The 16,448-nt window shown below is 35.9% G+C and overlaps 1 protein-coding gene across 2 annotated transcripts in view; it reads left to right on the top strand.

The window, feature by feature from the left end:
* The window catches only part of ATG5 (autophagy related 5), a 128,893-nt gene that overhangs the window by 71,088 nt on the left and 41,357 nt on the right, over positions 1–16,448 (top strand). For both annotated transcript variants that reach the window (XM_049654086.1, XM_049654087.1), the window contains one exon: positions 4,372–4,466. In XM_049654086.1, the coding sequence (XP_049510043.1) occupies positions 4,372–4,466 (95 nt within the window). The remainder of the gene's footprint in view (positions 1–4,371; positions 4,467–16,448) is intronic.

Raw genomic sequence — 16,448 nt, 5'->3', positions numbered from 1 at the left:
AGACAGTCCTTCAGTTATGTGATTCTTTTTTTTTTTTTTTTTTAATTTTTTTTTAACGTCTATTTATTTTTGAGACAGAGAGAGACAGAGCATGAACGGGGGAGGGTCAGAGAGAGGGAGACACAGAATCTGAAACAGGCTCCAGGCTCTGAGCTGTCAGCACAGAGCCCGACGCGGGGCTCGAACTCACAGACCGCGAGATCGTGACCTGAGCCGAAGTCGGGCGCTTAACCGACTGAGCCACCCAGGCGCCCCTGTGATTCTTAATTTTGTAGCCCTCCTAAATGAGTAAGCTAAGTTTAAAAAACAGAAAGTGACTTACCATATTGCTAATAGCTCTGGCAAGAAGGATGTTATCTTCCCTTCTCCCATTCTTCGAATAGGCTAAGTGACTGCTAGTTTTAATTTTCAACTATGCAGTTGTTGGTTTTCTTTTACAATTAGAACTGAGTTAATTTGAAAGTTCTTGAAATTGATGTATGTTTACCTATAAGGGCCGTTTAAAAAACAAATAAAGACCATTATGCTTCTTTAACTTGTAGGTACTGTTTTCATGACTGATAAATAACTTTTATGACTTAATTATAATAACTAATGGCATAGTTATATTCAAAGTGTTGCTTGGTAACAGGTCAGTATGTTCTTGATTCATTATTATGTAGAAAGTTAGCAATGCATCCTGACTCCAGCTTTACTGTAGTTATTGACTAGGGGTTGGAAGAGATACTGATATTACAAAATTCAGTGTGAATGATGATTGGTTATATACTCAGTCTCAGGACTGATTTTCTTTTAATTCCTTCTATTTGTATCTTTCTTGTTAATAACTTTGGCTTATAAAAGATTATTCTCGGTTGGAATATTTTTAGTATTGTTGAGGAAATACCTGTTTTACGTAAGAACATAACAGTTTTATAAGAAGATTAAAAGCTACTATTAATACAGATCTTTCATTATGTCTTTATTCCTTTTAAACATAGTTGTATCAGACTGAGTCCAGTCAGGAGATAGAAACCACACAGAGGGTTAAGCAGGGTAAGTTTCATATGAAGAATTATTAAACTCTGATAAAAGAGTGACTGTAAGATATAAGAAAACTGCATATGGTACTCTAGGGCTAAGGGAGGAAAGTCACACTTACATAGAGCCTCTTCCCCAAGGCTGGATTTAGAACTTGTTGGAAAGGGTGTAGATCAGTCCACTGGACTAGTAGAGAAGTTCACTCTTTTGCCCAGACTGGAGCTAGTCTGCAGTCACTGGGCAGTCAGGACAACCTGGAGCACAGTCCACTAGCAGCAAGTGGACTGGGCATGCAGACAGAGTGGCAGCTCTATGGGAAGCTGCAAGTAGGCCACCCATGTGGGCCTCCAGAGGAAACCAGGGGCTCACAGGGTCTGGAGGTCTTCAGTGTGCCTCTGCAAACAGGAACCTCTTTCTCTGGCAGTGACCTTTTAGGACTCTACTGAGAAAGCTTAATGTAGCTGTCAGAGTGGAAATACTTCAATTGTGTCCATTATGGCAGGACATCCACGAAAGGGTGAGTTTGAAGCGGAGAGTCATTAAGTTGATAATGGGCACAATGATGTTCATTTTTTCCAGTTTCTTTTTTTTGCCATATAGGTATGTAAAAACTTTTTTACTAAATTACCTGTCTGTACTTTTTACTGTTTGTGTTTGCCTTCCTTCCTTTAGCCCTATTGACATTTTGGGTCAGATAATTCTCGGTTGGGGGGGCGCTGTCCTGTGCATTGTGGTGTGTTTAGCGGCATCCCTGGCCTCTACTCAGTAAATGCTAGTATCACACGTAAACAGTTGTGACGACCAGAAATTTCTCCAGCAAAAATCTCTCCTGGTTAAGAACCACTGCTTTAAAAAACACTGTTAGAAACAGTCCAGTTCTGTCTCATAAAGTTTTGCTTGTGATTTTTAGCAAATTCTGTTTCAATAAAAGAAGGCATCTCAAATAATTATAAAATTTTGTTTTTGGAAGAGGTATCAGAAACTAAGTGAACCTCTTTATTTCATCTATAAATGAATTAGTCAATTTTCAATTGATTGTCTCTACTCGCCTAGCTATTTGGTTGTATACCTGGGATTGGAACCCAAAATGTTTTCAATAAAAGGCTATGCGTATAGTATTCTCTTGTTCATTCTTTGACCCAAGAGCATATGTTATGCCTGCACTTTCCCAGGTGCTAGAGACTTGATGATGAGGTTGTGCATAAAATTTCAGGTTTGCGTGAAGAATCATTTCATTTAACTATCACATTCTTTCTGGATACTTGATGATAGAAAGGTGTTTTTAAAAAAGCATTGAAAGAATAATTCATTCATATATGAAAGGACTGTGGTTAAAGGAGCTACTCTTAGCATTAATGCAGTTTTGTGGTTGCAACTGTTGAAATGGTTGTGGGCTTTGAATCAGAAGACTGAGCATCTGGTCTTGGTTCTTCATGAAACTCATAACCTGGGCTTCTGTTGTCATCTGTGAAATTATGCTGGACTAACTGGGTTCCGAGTTACCTATCATACCTGTTCTGATAAGGTGTGAACTCCCAGGTCGGAGTTGAGGATGAGAGTAGAGAAGGCCTAGAGACTGTCACAGTCCTCTAGGACAGGGATACGAGAAGCATCTAAGCTTTATTCTCTTACGGAAGTATGATGGCCTAAACAGTATTGACAGATTGGCAGTAAATTGGATTGAGATGAGTCTAGTAGTAGAGAATGTGCTTTAATACCAAGCTGATCCCAAATTCTTGTACTGTTCATGTGCTTTACAGAGATCTGATTCTGAGATAAATTTCTGAGTATAAAAAATAATTTTAAGGTAGGATTCTGGGTAACTCAATAGGAGTTACTTAAAAAACAACACATAGAATGGGGAAAAAATATTTGTGTAGATTTATCAGCAAGGGACTTGTATCCAGAATACCTTAAAAAAAAAAATCTTACAACTCAACAATAAAAAGACAACCCACTTAGGGGACAAAGGATTTGATAGACATTTCTCCAAAATAAATATGTAAATGGCCAGTAAACAAAAGATGCTCAACATAGTCATTAGAGAATACAAGTCAAAACTAGACGGGGATACCACTTCAGACCCACCAGTGTGACTCTAATAAAAAAGCCAGGCAATAACAGGTGTAGACATGGATATGGACAAATTGGAACCCTCATATATTGCTGGTGAGAATGTAAAATGCATCGTCTTTGGAAAACAGTTCGGCAGTTTCTGAAAATATTGTTGTCATACAGCAGTTAAACAGTTATCATAGAACTCAGCCTGTCATAGAACTCAGTTTTCCAAGCAAATTGAAGATCCGCATCCAACACAAAAGCTTGTACGTGAATGTTCATAGCATAGTAGCATTATTCATAGTAACCAAAAAAAGGGAAACAACTCAAATGTCCATGAACTGATGAATGGGTAACAAAACAAAACAAAAAATAGATCTCCATACAATGAAGTACTATTTGGCCATAAAAATGAATGAAATTTCATTTATGCTATAGCATAACTGAACCTCGGAAACAAGCTAAGAAAAAAAACAGATACAAAAGTCAACATATTGTATGATTCCATTTATATGAAATGTCTGGAATAAAGATTAATGATATCTAGGCGATAGGAAGAGAAGGAAAGGGGGTAACTATTAATGGGTATGGGGTTTTTTTTGGTAGGATGAAAATGTTCTGAAATTAGATACTGACAGTGGTTGTTCAACTCTGAATATACTAAAAGCCACTGAGTTGTACACTTTAAAATGGTGAATTTTATGGTATGTGAATTATATCTCAGTAAAGTGGTTTTTTTTTTAATTGAGCCTGAAAATTTTGAAAAGGAATTATTTAATCACTCTGAGATTAAGCTACAGTTGACAGTTATTTCTTAACTACCGGTTCCACATTTCTTTCAAACCCTTTCCTGTATTTTTGTCTTTTTGCTGTTTAATGTTTATTGTGTTTGGTGTTTTGGCTTTGTTTCTTTAAATAAGTTCTGGTTAAAATTTAGATCACTTGAAGTTGTCCTTTAACAGTTTAGACAGTAGGAATAGGACCAAGGGAATCTAGACATTCATCCCTATGTGATGTTATTTTGCCTTGATAACACAAGTAGTCATAACCTGTTCAGGGTTTCTTTTATGAGATAAAATGTCTATGCAAAAATCTAGGAGGAGGAAGCAATAATGTAGACAAAATTAATTTTATATTTTGCCTTATGTTTAGTTATGGAAAGATAAGTTTAAGAAATAATATGTAAATGAAACTTTTTCAGAAACGTCTAAGGATTTTTAATAACTCATTTCTTTATGTGAGGCTTTAAAGTTATAATGTTCATTTTTAATAATAAATAATTTATCATTACAGACAGATTTGATCAATTTTGGGCCATCAACCGGAAACTCATGGAATATCCTGCAGAAGAAAATGGATTTCGTTATATCCCTTTTAGAATATATCAGGTAGGAAGTAGTGTTTTTAATGATACCAGCTTGTGAATGCCTCAGACATCTTACTTCTTGAAGTGGTGTAATCCAAAACTCTTTAAATTGGCATAGTAACTGAAGTGTATTGATTAGTCGATCTTCCCAGATCTTTATCTTTTGGTGACAATCACAGCAGAAACCACGCTGATATTTGGTTCATATACAGTTGATCCTCATTATTTGCAATATTTGCTTGCTTTCTAAAATTTATCTGTGACCAGAGTCAGTACTCAGCAGTGCGCTCATGGACATGTGTGGAACTTCAAAAAATTTGGTTTGCCCAGCATGCACATTTTCAGCAATGCCATACCTTCTTATTTCTGTTCTTTTCCCAGTTTATGTTTTTCATGCTTTTGTGCTTTTTTTGGTGGTTTGTTTAAAATTGCTCCCAAGAGCAGTGCTAAAGTGTCATCTTTAAACAGAAACACACATAAAACAAGGTTATGTGTTGATCAGTTGAAGAACGTGTTGTGACCAGAGGCTCACAGTATCCCAACCCTGTATTTCCCCAAGGGACAGTGGTTCAAATATTTGCTGATTTAGCGTTTGCAGTGATTTTTATAAAATGTAGCTACCACAAATAAAGAGAATCGACCTATTTGTTTTAACAGTGAGGCTTTATTTAGTGTTGTACAACAAAATAGATAGTAGGCTTTCCTTGTAGCACAATTTCTTAGGTAAAGAAACTCCTTTTCTGTAGAGTACTTTAAAACTTGTAAGTGCTTTACATATAGCAAATACTTTGTGAATATTTGTTGAGTGAATGGTATTCCAGAAAGTGAGTTACCTACTATCACAAAGAAGTCGTTGGGGATAGGAATTGGAACATAATATCATAGACATGAACTCTAATCTAGCAAGATTTCCATTCAAACTCAGAGAGATTATGTCATAACTTCCCCTTGGTAGCCATTTTCAGTATCCCACAGTCTTTACTCGTAGTTACTTCTGTAGTATTTTTTAAATATTTAAAGAGCCATCAATCACATAACTGTATTAAAGAGGAAAACAAATTATCTAATTGAAAGCAAGTAAAAGCCCACTACACTCAAAGAATGAAATAATTTAAATAAGGTTTCTTTTCATTGATTTCATTAACATAATGGCAGATAGGCTATTTTTAGATCATGGATTCGTAATATGTACAATAGAAATAAAATGGGAAAAATTCCTGTTGGAATAAGACCAGATGATCTAGTTAGCCACACATCTCTGCTTTCTTTTTTTAAATTCCACAAGTTTTTGTCAAGCACAGATATTATACAGTGGGTTTGGAAATACCATAGTTTATTTATTTATGCATAATCCAGAATTGTGAAGAATCCGAAGCAATTTATACAAATATATAATCAAAACAAAAAAGAATTTGAAGTCAGAGCCATGCATCATAAAAAAAAAAATGAGGGAATGTACAAGAATTTATAATCACAGAATAGAAAAGAATTTAAAATCAAAATCACTGAAAATAAAAAATAGAAACTCAGCGTGAGATTATATAAGCTTTGACTGAGTGAGATACTCAAGTTTATTAAAATTGACCTGCAGATTTGACCCTGAGTGTCCTTGTATCCAAAACAAGGGGAAAGAAATGTGATAACATTTTTTTCTCCATCATACATAAAATGAAAACTTACTAGGTCATTAGGGAAAGCTAAACTTTCTTGGGCATTATATAGGAAAGAAATTTCTCATGTGGCTTCATTTATAAGGAGTAGGGCAATGTTTTTTTATAACTTCCCCACAGTAAAAATATAGTAGTTTTCATAAAGCTGCTTCCTAAAGTGTTATTCAGCAGTAGCTAAAGACAATGAATTATAAGTCACAGATCATCCACAGTATAATAAAGACTTGGATAAAGTAATGGGAAGGCTAGGACTGAAAAGATTTTTAGGTCTTTAGGCTGAAGAATGTTTTTATCAAATAAGAAGGAAAGTAAGTGTGGAGCAAAGCATTTGGGGATTGGTATTCACAGTAAAGGTTAACCTGGCAGAGGAGAGGTTTACAGAGAACTGCAAAGGAAAAGAACGAGAAAAATTATTGCTGCTCACATGGGAAAGCCTCAGTCTTTTCTGTGTTGCAAGGAATAAAGCCACCTGCTGAAAAGAGGGCTGGTAGCAGTTTTGGACACTGTTCTGTTTGACAGTGGGCAAGTAGAAGAGGTCCTATAGTTGCATAAAATGATGTGAGAAAGAAAGATGGCAGGAAGCCTAGCTATGTTGAGAGAAGAAATGTCTCACGTTAGATGACTCTGTACTGACCACCTAGGCATTCTATAAGAGAAACTTCTGCAGAGCTAGATTTACGAGTGATATGCTTTAGCTCTTCCATAGAGAAAAGCCAAAATGGAGCCAGATTTTATGGACTCTAAGTATAATACTTTTAGTGAGTAGGATTCATGTAGTCCATAATCTCATAGAAGGAGTCTGCTTTACTTCTTCATGGATATTGGTGGTTAACGTACATTTTAAAAACAGTAACAGAGTAATCCTTAAGTTTTCTGAGTGGATTTCAAAACTTAAAAAAAAAAGTTTAAGTAAGCCCTACACCCAATGTGGGGTTTGAACTCACGACCTTGAGATCAGGAGTCATATGCTCTGCTGACTGAGACAGCCAGGCCACCCTCAAAAGTGGTTTTTAAGCAGCAGCCCAGGGCCAAGCTTGGGAGGGGACAAATGGGACTGGGTCAGGTGGTTTGACTCCTTTCCTCCTGGGACTTGACAGTCTGAAACTTGCCTTTCTATCTATGCCAAGACAGATTCAGGTGCTTTGCCCAAGTTAGATAGTTCTTGATCTAGCTAGCATTCTGGATACACTACTACCCTCAAAATGTTAGTGTTATCTTTGAAGGCAAGATTGGATAAAAAAAATCTGTGTAGTAGGATTTAGCACAGTCTTTCAGATACTGTGAGTGCTTTATAATTACTTAATTTAAGGTGTTAAATTAATAGGGTGTTAAAAAGCACCAAAGGTCATATAATTTTAAAGCTGAAAAATAGACTTTTTAAAAAGTTAAATAATCCCAAACTGAAATAGCTAGCTGTTTTCTTTGGATTTAAATGTATAACAGTGGAAAAGAGCTAGAAGCTTTGGAAGGGTTAAAACAGCTGTGTACGATAGATCAAGATCACAGTTTTGCTTTATTCACTTAGTAGAGAATTATTTTGGCCTCTTTCTGCTTCGGTTTCATAGTCTGACAATTTGACTTACATGTAAACCTCACTGAGCTCAGAAGGTTCGAAAAGATTTGAGACATAAAGGCTAAACTAAGTACTTTTCTTTAAAAAATAAAGTTGTGTTTCCAGAAAGAGCACTGAACTAGAAGGCAGGGCCTCCAGGATTCTGGGAGGTCTGACACTGACCTTGGTGGGCCTTTGTTTCCTCATCCATAAAATGAAAGGGGCATGACTGAATTAATTTATATATCTGGTTAAAGTTTTTCTCCAAAGAAGCCATATTACAGGTTTATATAATTCTGTCAGTGACACTCTTATTTTTTAAAACATTTTAAACTCCTCACTTCAGAGCAAATTTATCATTTTTACAGCAAACATAGTCCTTTCCTTTATGGGATTGCTTTGACTGAAGTCCTTTATGGTACTGTATGACTTTTAATCACTTCTAAAAATGAAATTTATACTCTCTAAGTGGTTTATCTTTTTCATGAAGGCAGGGCAGTTGTTTTGTTCATGCTGTGTGCCCAGGGTCTTAGAAAAGTGCCTGGCATGTAGTAGGCATTTGTGAATATTTGTTCATTCATTAAATCATTCCATCTGTCGTTAGTAGTTGATTTTGGGTTATTCTGTTGTACCACGAGCTCCATAGTAACGTACCATAATGCATTCCCAGACCCTAGCAAATTATCTTACTTGTGGCATTTAGTTAAATAAAATATACCACAAACTCTAAAGGCATTCTCAAAAGAGGAGTTTCAAAACTATTTTGAGATTTATACCTTTTAGCAGTTACTTGGATAGGTAGGTTCTGGCTTGTATACTTTACTGTAGTTTTTATGCTGTGAGTACTTGACGCTCTGATAGGGAAAGTATGTTATATAATCATCATTTATTGTGGGGTTATTACTGTTAGAATAATGGTGCAGATGTACAGAGCGGGAGGTGTGCCTTTCCGTGTGTATGTTATGTTCTGGGAAAAATTGTCAGATGTATTCATACCTTTTGTTGTGGTGTCACAACACAGAAGGATTTAGAGAAGGATTTAGAGAGAATGCGAGGAGGAGGGAAGAGAAAGAGAGAATGTGTGTGTGAAAGAGAAAATGATTTTATAAAGTTCTATAATTAGATTGAAAGTGGGAAGCTCGAGAATTCTTGAAATTTGCTTGACGAAACGTGGTTGCCAGGTGGGGACTTTGTTAGGAAAGAGCTTGCTGCCTGATCTTTCCTGTGCCAACAAGTTGGCAGTTTCTCCTCAGATAGGAGGAGCTGACTTTCCTGTTGGTCTTACCCCTTTCCAGCTGGGTTCTTATTTGAATTTGAGTAAAATTTTAGGAGTAAGGTATGTAAGTGAATATAAAAATTTAGGAGTCTTAGTTTTTGCCCATTCTTAGTTTTGCAATTCCTCACTTTTCCCATTTCTTTATATGTTTGAATCCTCATTCATGCCTTGACCAAAGGAAGATGGGTTCTGCTTCCTGTTTTCCTAATTGAACAGTCTCAAGGGGAATACAGGTATCTGTTGCGGACTCCTTTACAGCTGATATTAGTTCATATGGGTAGGATATTCCATTAAGTGTAGCTTTTACTTATGCATATTTTGATTAGTCTGAGTCTTTCATTTCTTTCATAGTAGATATAAATCTCTGTACTGAGAACTTAAATTAGTAATAAGTTTAAGCAGTATCTGAAACTCTAGGTTTATTAAGATAAATGAAAGACCTCATTTTTACTAAAATATTTTCCTTTGCAGAAAATAATAAAATTCCTCTGTAGCAAGGGGTGTGAAAAGGAAGGGGCACTGAGCATGCTTAAATCATACTCACTTCATCTTTTGAAGCCTCAGAACCACCATATGATGTAGGTATCATCATCTGATTTTACATGAGGAAGCTGAAGCCCAGGGGTTTTCAGTCGCTTGCTCAGGGGTACACAAATGAAACACGGAAGAGCCAAAATCAGACCTAGGTGAGACTTAAAAAGTATAATTTTACGTATAAAATGAGGTTTACAGAATTTTCAGGATAGAATTATCACATAAAGTCCACCTCAACTAAATAAATTGATAGAAACCTAGAAGTCTTCTAACTGGTGATACTCTGTAAAGGCTGGCTTTTGTCCAGACTGTTAGGAAAACTCCGTTGTTTTTCATCTGTAGTTTGATTGTCATGGGCTCAAAATGACTACAATCTAGCGACAGACTTTTAGCGGTACAAGTAAAATAGGTACAAAAGTAGTCTAGAGAGCCATTATAGACCAACATGTGTCATTTCTGTCATTTACATAACAGTTTAGTTTGGTGTGTGAGTTTCAGGTCTGTGTTCCTGAAATCCAGGTGCTTTGTATTAGCTGGTATTCTAGAGATGAGGTTGAAGGCAGAAAGTGTTTCAGAAATGTAACCTAAATGTCATTTAGAATAGCACACGTAAACAGATGGTGATTAATGGGGATATCTGTTAAAAAGACTTGTAAAGTGTCGGTGAAGTCCTTAGGCGTTGGTATTTCGGTTGTAGAGTGAAATTAGACATGTTTTGTTGTGTTTTTCAAGAAGCAATGGATTCATAAATGTTATCCTGCCAAAATACTTTGCATAAGAAAAGTTTATTTTATTCAGTTATTCGTTCATTCATTCAAGTTCATGGACTCACAGATATTTGCATGTCATGCCCTGTGCTACGCATGGGGGATACAAATGTTGGTTAATATCCTGCATCACCCTTCACAGAGCTTGTAGTTTAAAGGTGGAAGGTAATCAGGTAAGTATACAAACAAATGTAAAATCACCACTATCATTGGTGCTGGGAAGCAGAGGTAGGTATACAACAAAAGCCTCAATCCTCTAGGGAGAGTTTGATCTAGTTTGGGAGGGCAGAGAAGGCTTTGTTGATGCAGTGTTGTAGCTCTTGGAGAATCAACAGGTGGGTGGAATTAAGGAAGGCAAAGAGTGATGACAAGAGCTTTGTAGGCAGAGAGGACCTTTTAGGTGTTGAACACAGAGTTGGAAAATAAGGCTGCAAATGTAAGGGTTAGACTATATTATGGAATTTTCTTTTTATTTTCTGAAGAATTTTAGTAATATCCATATTATCTGAATATCCAAATTTATTCAATAAAGCTTACCTAATCACCTACTTTGTTCTTTATAGAAGTTATAAATAAACTTATTTATAGAAGTTATAAATAAATTCAGAGAATCCTCTTAGGAGCAACATAACTGTTATTTTTAGTTTTAAACAAAAACATGAAGCTGATAAACGATGCTTATTTTCTAATTGAGGTTAATTAATGATTCTTAGTTGTTTTTTGGCAGTTGTTCATCAGTTAAATGATGTCAGAGTTTAACTTGGCAATTCCTGGACTGAAGAAGGAGTCAAAATTTTACATTCTGTTTGCTTTCGGAAATGCTGATTTATGAATTTTGAAAAGTCAGAACAGCAGAAATGTGTGGCAAATTATGGTGGTGTTTATTAAGATTCCTTCTCTGGGGTTATGGCAGTTTGAGTGAGAAATTGCAATTCTGTTCTTTTGTTGTTTCCCATTTTAGTTGATACCTTGCAATAACATGCAGCAGAAAAGGCCAGAGAAAAAGAACAGGGACTTGCTATGTGGTAAAGTGAATAGTAATTTTGTTTTTCATTTCAAAAAGAAACACTGAGTAATTTGTAATACATTTTGAACTGTGTAAAGATATTTAATATCTTTAACAGGATAGAATGTGTTCTCTGTTCTGCAGTTGAACATATGTTACTTAGTTTTTTTTTTTTTGAGTTATTTTCAGTACCTTTCCTTAAAATTAAAAACAAACAAACAAACCTTTTGATTGTAGCAAAATACATGCAAAATTTACTGTCTTAACTATTTTTAAGTATATACTTCAGTAGTGTTAAATACGGTCTCTAAAACACTTTCATGTTGCAAAACTGAAACTCCGTACCCATTAAACACCAACTATGAATTTGATTACTCTAGGTACCTCATATAAGTGAAGTCATAAAGTATTTTGTGTGTGTGTGACTTGCTTATATTACTTAGCATATTGTCCTCAATGTTCGTTCATGCTGTAGCCTGCATGTATACACCATGTTTTATGTATCCATTCATGGACACTAGAGTTGCCTCCACCTTTTGGCTGTTGTGAATAATACTGCTATGAATACGGGTATGTTAGGGTTTCCCAGAGAAACAGACCCAACTGGATGGGGGGAGAGAGAAAGAAATTTATTTTAAAGAATTGCTTCACGTGACTGGCGAGGTTGGTGAACCCAAAATTTGATGGAATAGGGTGGCAAGGCAAGCTCGAGACTTAGGGAAAAGTACAGTTTGAGTCCAGTGGCAATCTTCTGGCAGAATTCCTTCTTGCTCAAAGGAGGTCAGTCTTTGTTTTATTAAGGCCTTCAACTGATTGGGTGACACTGACCCACATTTTGGGGGATACTCTGTTTTACTCAGAGTCCACCAATTTAAATGTTAATCTCCTCTAAAAAACACCTCCACAGAAATATCCAGAATAATATTTGACCAAATATCTGGGCATCACAGCCCAACCAAGTTGACACAGAAAATTTACCATCACAGTAGGTGTACGGATATCTTTTTGAGACTCTACTTTCTTTTCTTTTGGGTATATACCCAGAAGTAGAATTGCTGAATCATATTGTTAATTCTATTTTTAAATTTTTAAGGAGCTGCCATACTGTCTTCCGTAGTAGCTGCACCATTTTACATTCCTACCAGTAGTGCACAAAGGTTCCAATTTCTCTACATCTCCACCAGCACTTACTACTTTGTTTTTTGGTTTTTGTTTGTGTTTGATATTATGTTTAGATGAAATATAGCCAGAATATGTGTGTGTGTGTGTGTACACACACACACACACACACATATGTATACATATATACACACATATACATACATATATGTATGTATACATATATGTACACACATATATGTGTGTGTGTACATATATATGTATGTATGTATACACCTGCAGGTTATACATTGTTTTCTGACCTAGCTTTTCTTATAAGATAGATTTAGAGAAGTACAGCTTTCCCACCACCCTACTTCTAGCTGCTGACTTATTGATAAGATCATTTATTAAATAATGTTTGGTAAACTTCTTTCTTGAAGCCAGATAGTAAATATTTTTGGCTTTGCAGGCCAGATGGTCTCTGTTGCACCTGTATAACTCTGTAGCTAGAAAGTAGCCACAATTTACAGATGATGGACATGACTGTGTTCCAGTAAAACTTTATTTACAGAAACAGGTGAAGGGCACAATTTGACTTACAGGCAATAGTGATATAAACTATCCTTTTCTACTGGATAAAAATGCCACCTCTGCTTTATATTAAAGTATTTTGACTACTGGGATCTATTTTTGGGTTCCCTGTTTTGTTCCATTGGTATATTTGTCTATTCTTAAGCTGGCATTATTTTTATTTGATTTTATTTAGTTTTCTGATACCTACTGGGGAAATTCATCCCTTACCTTTTTTTTTTTTTTTAAATACTTTCCATGTTTATTCTCTGTCATTACCTCTTTTTTTTTTTTTTTTTTAAGTTTATTTATTTATTTGAGACAGAGATAGCACAAGTCGGGGAGGGGCAGAGAGAGAGGGAGAGAAAAAGAATCCCAAGCAGGCCCTGTGCTGCCAGCCTGCATCCATTAAAGCCGTGAGATCCACCCACAAAGCCATGAGATCATGACCTGAGCTGAAACCAAGAGTCGGATGCTTAACCCACTGAGCCACTTAGGCACCCTGTCATTAAGTTGTTTACATGCCTTTTATAATAATTTTATCAACTTCCCATAGCATCTTGTATGGTTGAAAGTGGAAATACATTAAATTTGTATTTTTAATTTTGGTAGGATTCACCTCTTCATGTTATTAGGTCTTCCCAGATAGGAACATAATACATCTCTCTTATTATTCAGATTTTATGTTCTCTGTAGATTTTAAAATTTTCTTCAAATAAGCCCTCCCTGTACCTTTCTTCTTCTTTTATTTTAGGTGTTTTATAGGTGTTATTTTTATTCCATTTCCATTTCTACATATTTTTACAGGTGTTTTGTAGGTATTGTTTTTCTTTATTTCATTTCCATTTCTACATATTTTTTACACTGGCTAAAAAAAAGCAAAAACAAAAACACCTTCCCACCAATTTTTTTATTGACCATTTCTTTTTCTTGCTTTATTGCATTGCTATTATTACATTGCCAAGATACTATTGAACAGTAATGATCCTAGCAGACATTTCTGTTTGGTTTCTGGTATTCATTGGTATGGTTTTAATATTTCATCATTTAGAATGATACATAGCCTTTATCAAATTAAACTAATTTCCTGCTGGATTTTAAAATTAGAAATGGATGCTAAATTATTGACTAATTAAGTTACTGCTTTTTTCCCTTTTTGTCCTTTTTAATTTGGTACTTCTGTTAATGTTGACCTTCTCTTTCCTGAAGATCATAATCATATTATTATAAGATCCTACCCATTTTCCTCACTGTGACACTCTCACTGCTTTTCCTTTCCATAAGATGAAACCTTTAGAATTTCTCTTCCCTGTATTCCTCCAGTCTTCTACTATACAGAGACCTTTATACCACTTTAACTTCTGGGTTTCTTAATGCCTGGCTTTTGCCAGAAGAGTTTAGTATCTTCACTTTTAGGCTGTTACTAGATTTTCCATTGCAGGTTCTGCCTGCCTTTTCAAGGATACTGTTTAACATTTATATTTCATATCCCAGATATTCTGTCAATATTCAAGGTATCAGTTTCTGATAGAGCTTTTGGTAGAAATCTCTGCCTGGTCATCTCTTTCTTTCCCTGCCTCAAGAGTAAAAAGGATCCAACCTTTTAATCAGCTTTTCCTTAGCTTTTGGAGTCTTTATGCTTACTGCTCCATAGTCTCTTGTCCACCCAGAGAGAACACTGCAGAGGTTTATAGTTCCCTCCATGTAGTCCCTGCCTGGCTACTCACCCCAGTAGCTGCTTTAGCCCAGGAGAGCTGTGGTATTGGGTGGGAGTCAGAGCTGGGAGTAGAGGCGAAAAGGGGAAGTACACTAAGCTTCCTCACTCCCAGAATACCCTTCATGTATAGTTGCTAATATGTTATTTTTCATATAAAGAATTATATAACAGTATTCCTTGGGGAAAGTGTCTAATACTTAATTCATATCCTAGCTGTGGCAGTAGCATGCTAAGATATATGTTGAAATATCTGTGCTTAAAAAATAGGATCTGTATGTTGTAGGTAAAGAAAGACAAAGTACAGAATGGATGCTCAGTTCTTAAAAATAACTTTTGGGAGCACCTGAGTGGCTCAGTCTGTTGACTCTTGATTTTGGCTCAGGTCATGATCTCCCAGGGTTATGAGATCAAGCCCAGCATTGGGTTCCATGCTCACAGCATGGGGCCTACATGGTATTCTCTTTCTCTTTCTCTCTCTCTCTCTCTATCTCTCTCTCTCTCTCTCTCTCTCTCTCTCTCTCTCTCTCTCTGTGTGTGTGTGTGTGTGTGTGTGTGTGTCTTCCCCTCTCTCTCTTGCCCCTCCCCTGCTTGTGATCACTCCCTCACTCTCAAAATAAACATTAAAATAACTTCTGATCCAAGTGAAGATAACAGTTATAAAATAACAAATAACTTGGAAGTTGAAGACCTATCATTCATTTTCACAACCATCACCACTGTCTGTTTTCAGAATATTTTCATCACCTCAAAAAGAAACCCTATACCCATTAGCAATGCTATTATGGACATATAAGTAGAATCACTTAATGTGTTCTTTTTTCACAGGCTTAATACTTTCAGGGTCCAACCATCTTATAGTATGTACCTTATTCTTTTTTATGACTGAATAACATTTCACTGTAGTGGTATACCATATTTTGTTTATCCATTCAATCAGGTGATGAACATTTGGGTAGTTCCTACTTTTGGACTATTATGAATAATGTTCCCATGAACATTTGTGCATAGGTTTTTGGGTGGACATATTTGCAGTTAGTTCCTGAGTATATACTTAGGAGAGGAATAAGTGGTAACTCTGTTTAACCCTTTAAGGATTGCCAAACTGTTTTCCAAATTGGCTGTACCATTTTACATTTCTGTCAACATTGTGTGAGGTTTTCAACTTCTTCATGTCACTGCACCTCTTGTTATTGTTCATCTCTTTGATCACAGTCATCCCAAGTAGATATGAAGGGCTATTTCCTTACGATTTTTATTTGCGTTTCCCTAACGAGTAGTGTCTTATTGAGCATCTTTTCTTGTGCTTACTGGCCATTTGTATATCTTCTTCAGAGAAATGTTTCTTTAAATCCTTGCCTCATTTTTAAATTAGATTGTCTTTTCATTGTTGATTTATAAGAGTCCTTTTTATATTCTCGATACTAGACCTTAACTAGATGCATGCTTTATAGATTTTTTCTTTTATTCTGTGGATGTCTTTTTACTTTCTTGGCAGTATCCCTGAAACACAGAAAGTTTTCGTTTTGATGAAGTCCAGTTCATTTTTTCTTTGGTTACTTATGCTTTTATGTTGTCGTATCTAAGAAACCATTGCCTAAATATAGGGTGATGAAGATTTCTTTCTCTGTTTTCTTCTAAACTGTTACAGTTTTGGTTCCTTCAGCTAGGTCTTTGATCCATTTTGAATTAATTTGGGTGCGTAGTACAGGGTGGGAGGCTCACCTGCATTCTTTTGTACGTGGATGTTCCAGGTCTTCAGTGTGATTTGTTGAAAAGAATTCTCTTCCTCTCACTGGATTGTCTTGGCACTC

The sequence above is a fragment of the Panthera uncia genome (assembly GCF_023721935.1).
Source record: "Panthera uncia isolate 11264 chromosome B2 unlocalized genomic scaffold, Puncia_PCG_1.0 HiC_scaffold_24, whole genome shotgun sequence".
Classification (NCBI taxonomy): domain Eukaryota; kingdom Metazoa; phylum Chordata; class Mammalia; order Carnivora; family Felidae; genus Panthera; species Panthera uncia.
The sequence above is the reverse complement of the archived record's forward strand: the minus strand, read 5'-3'. Positions and strand labels throughout refer to the sequence as shown.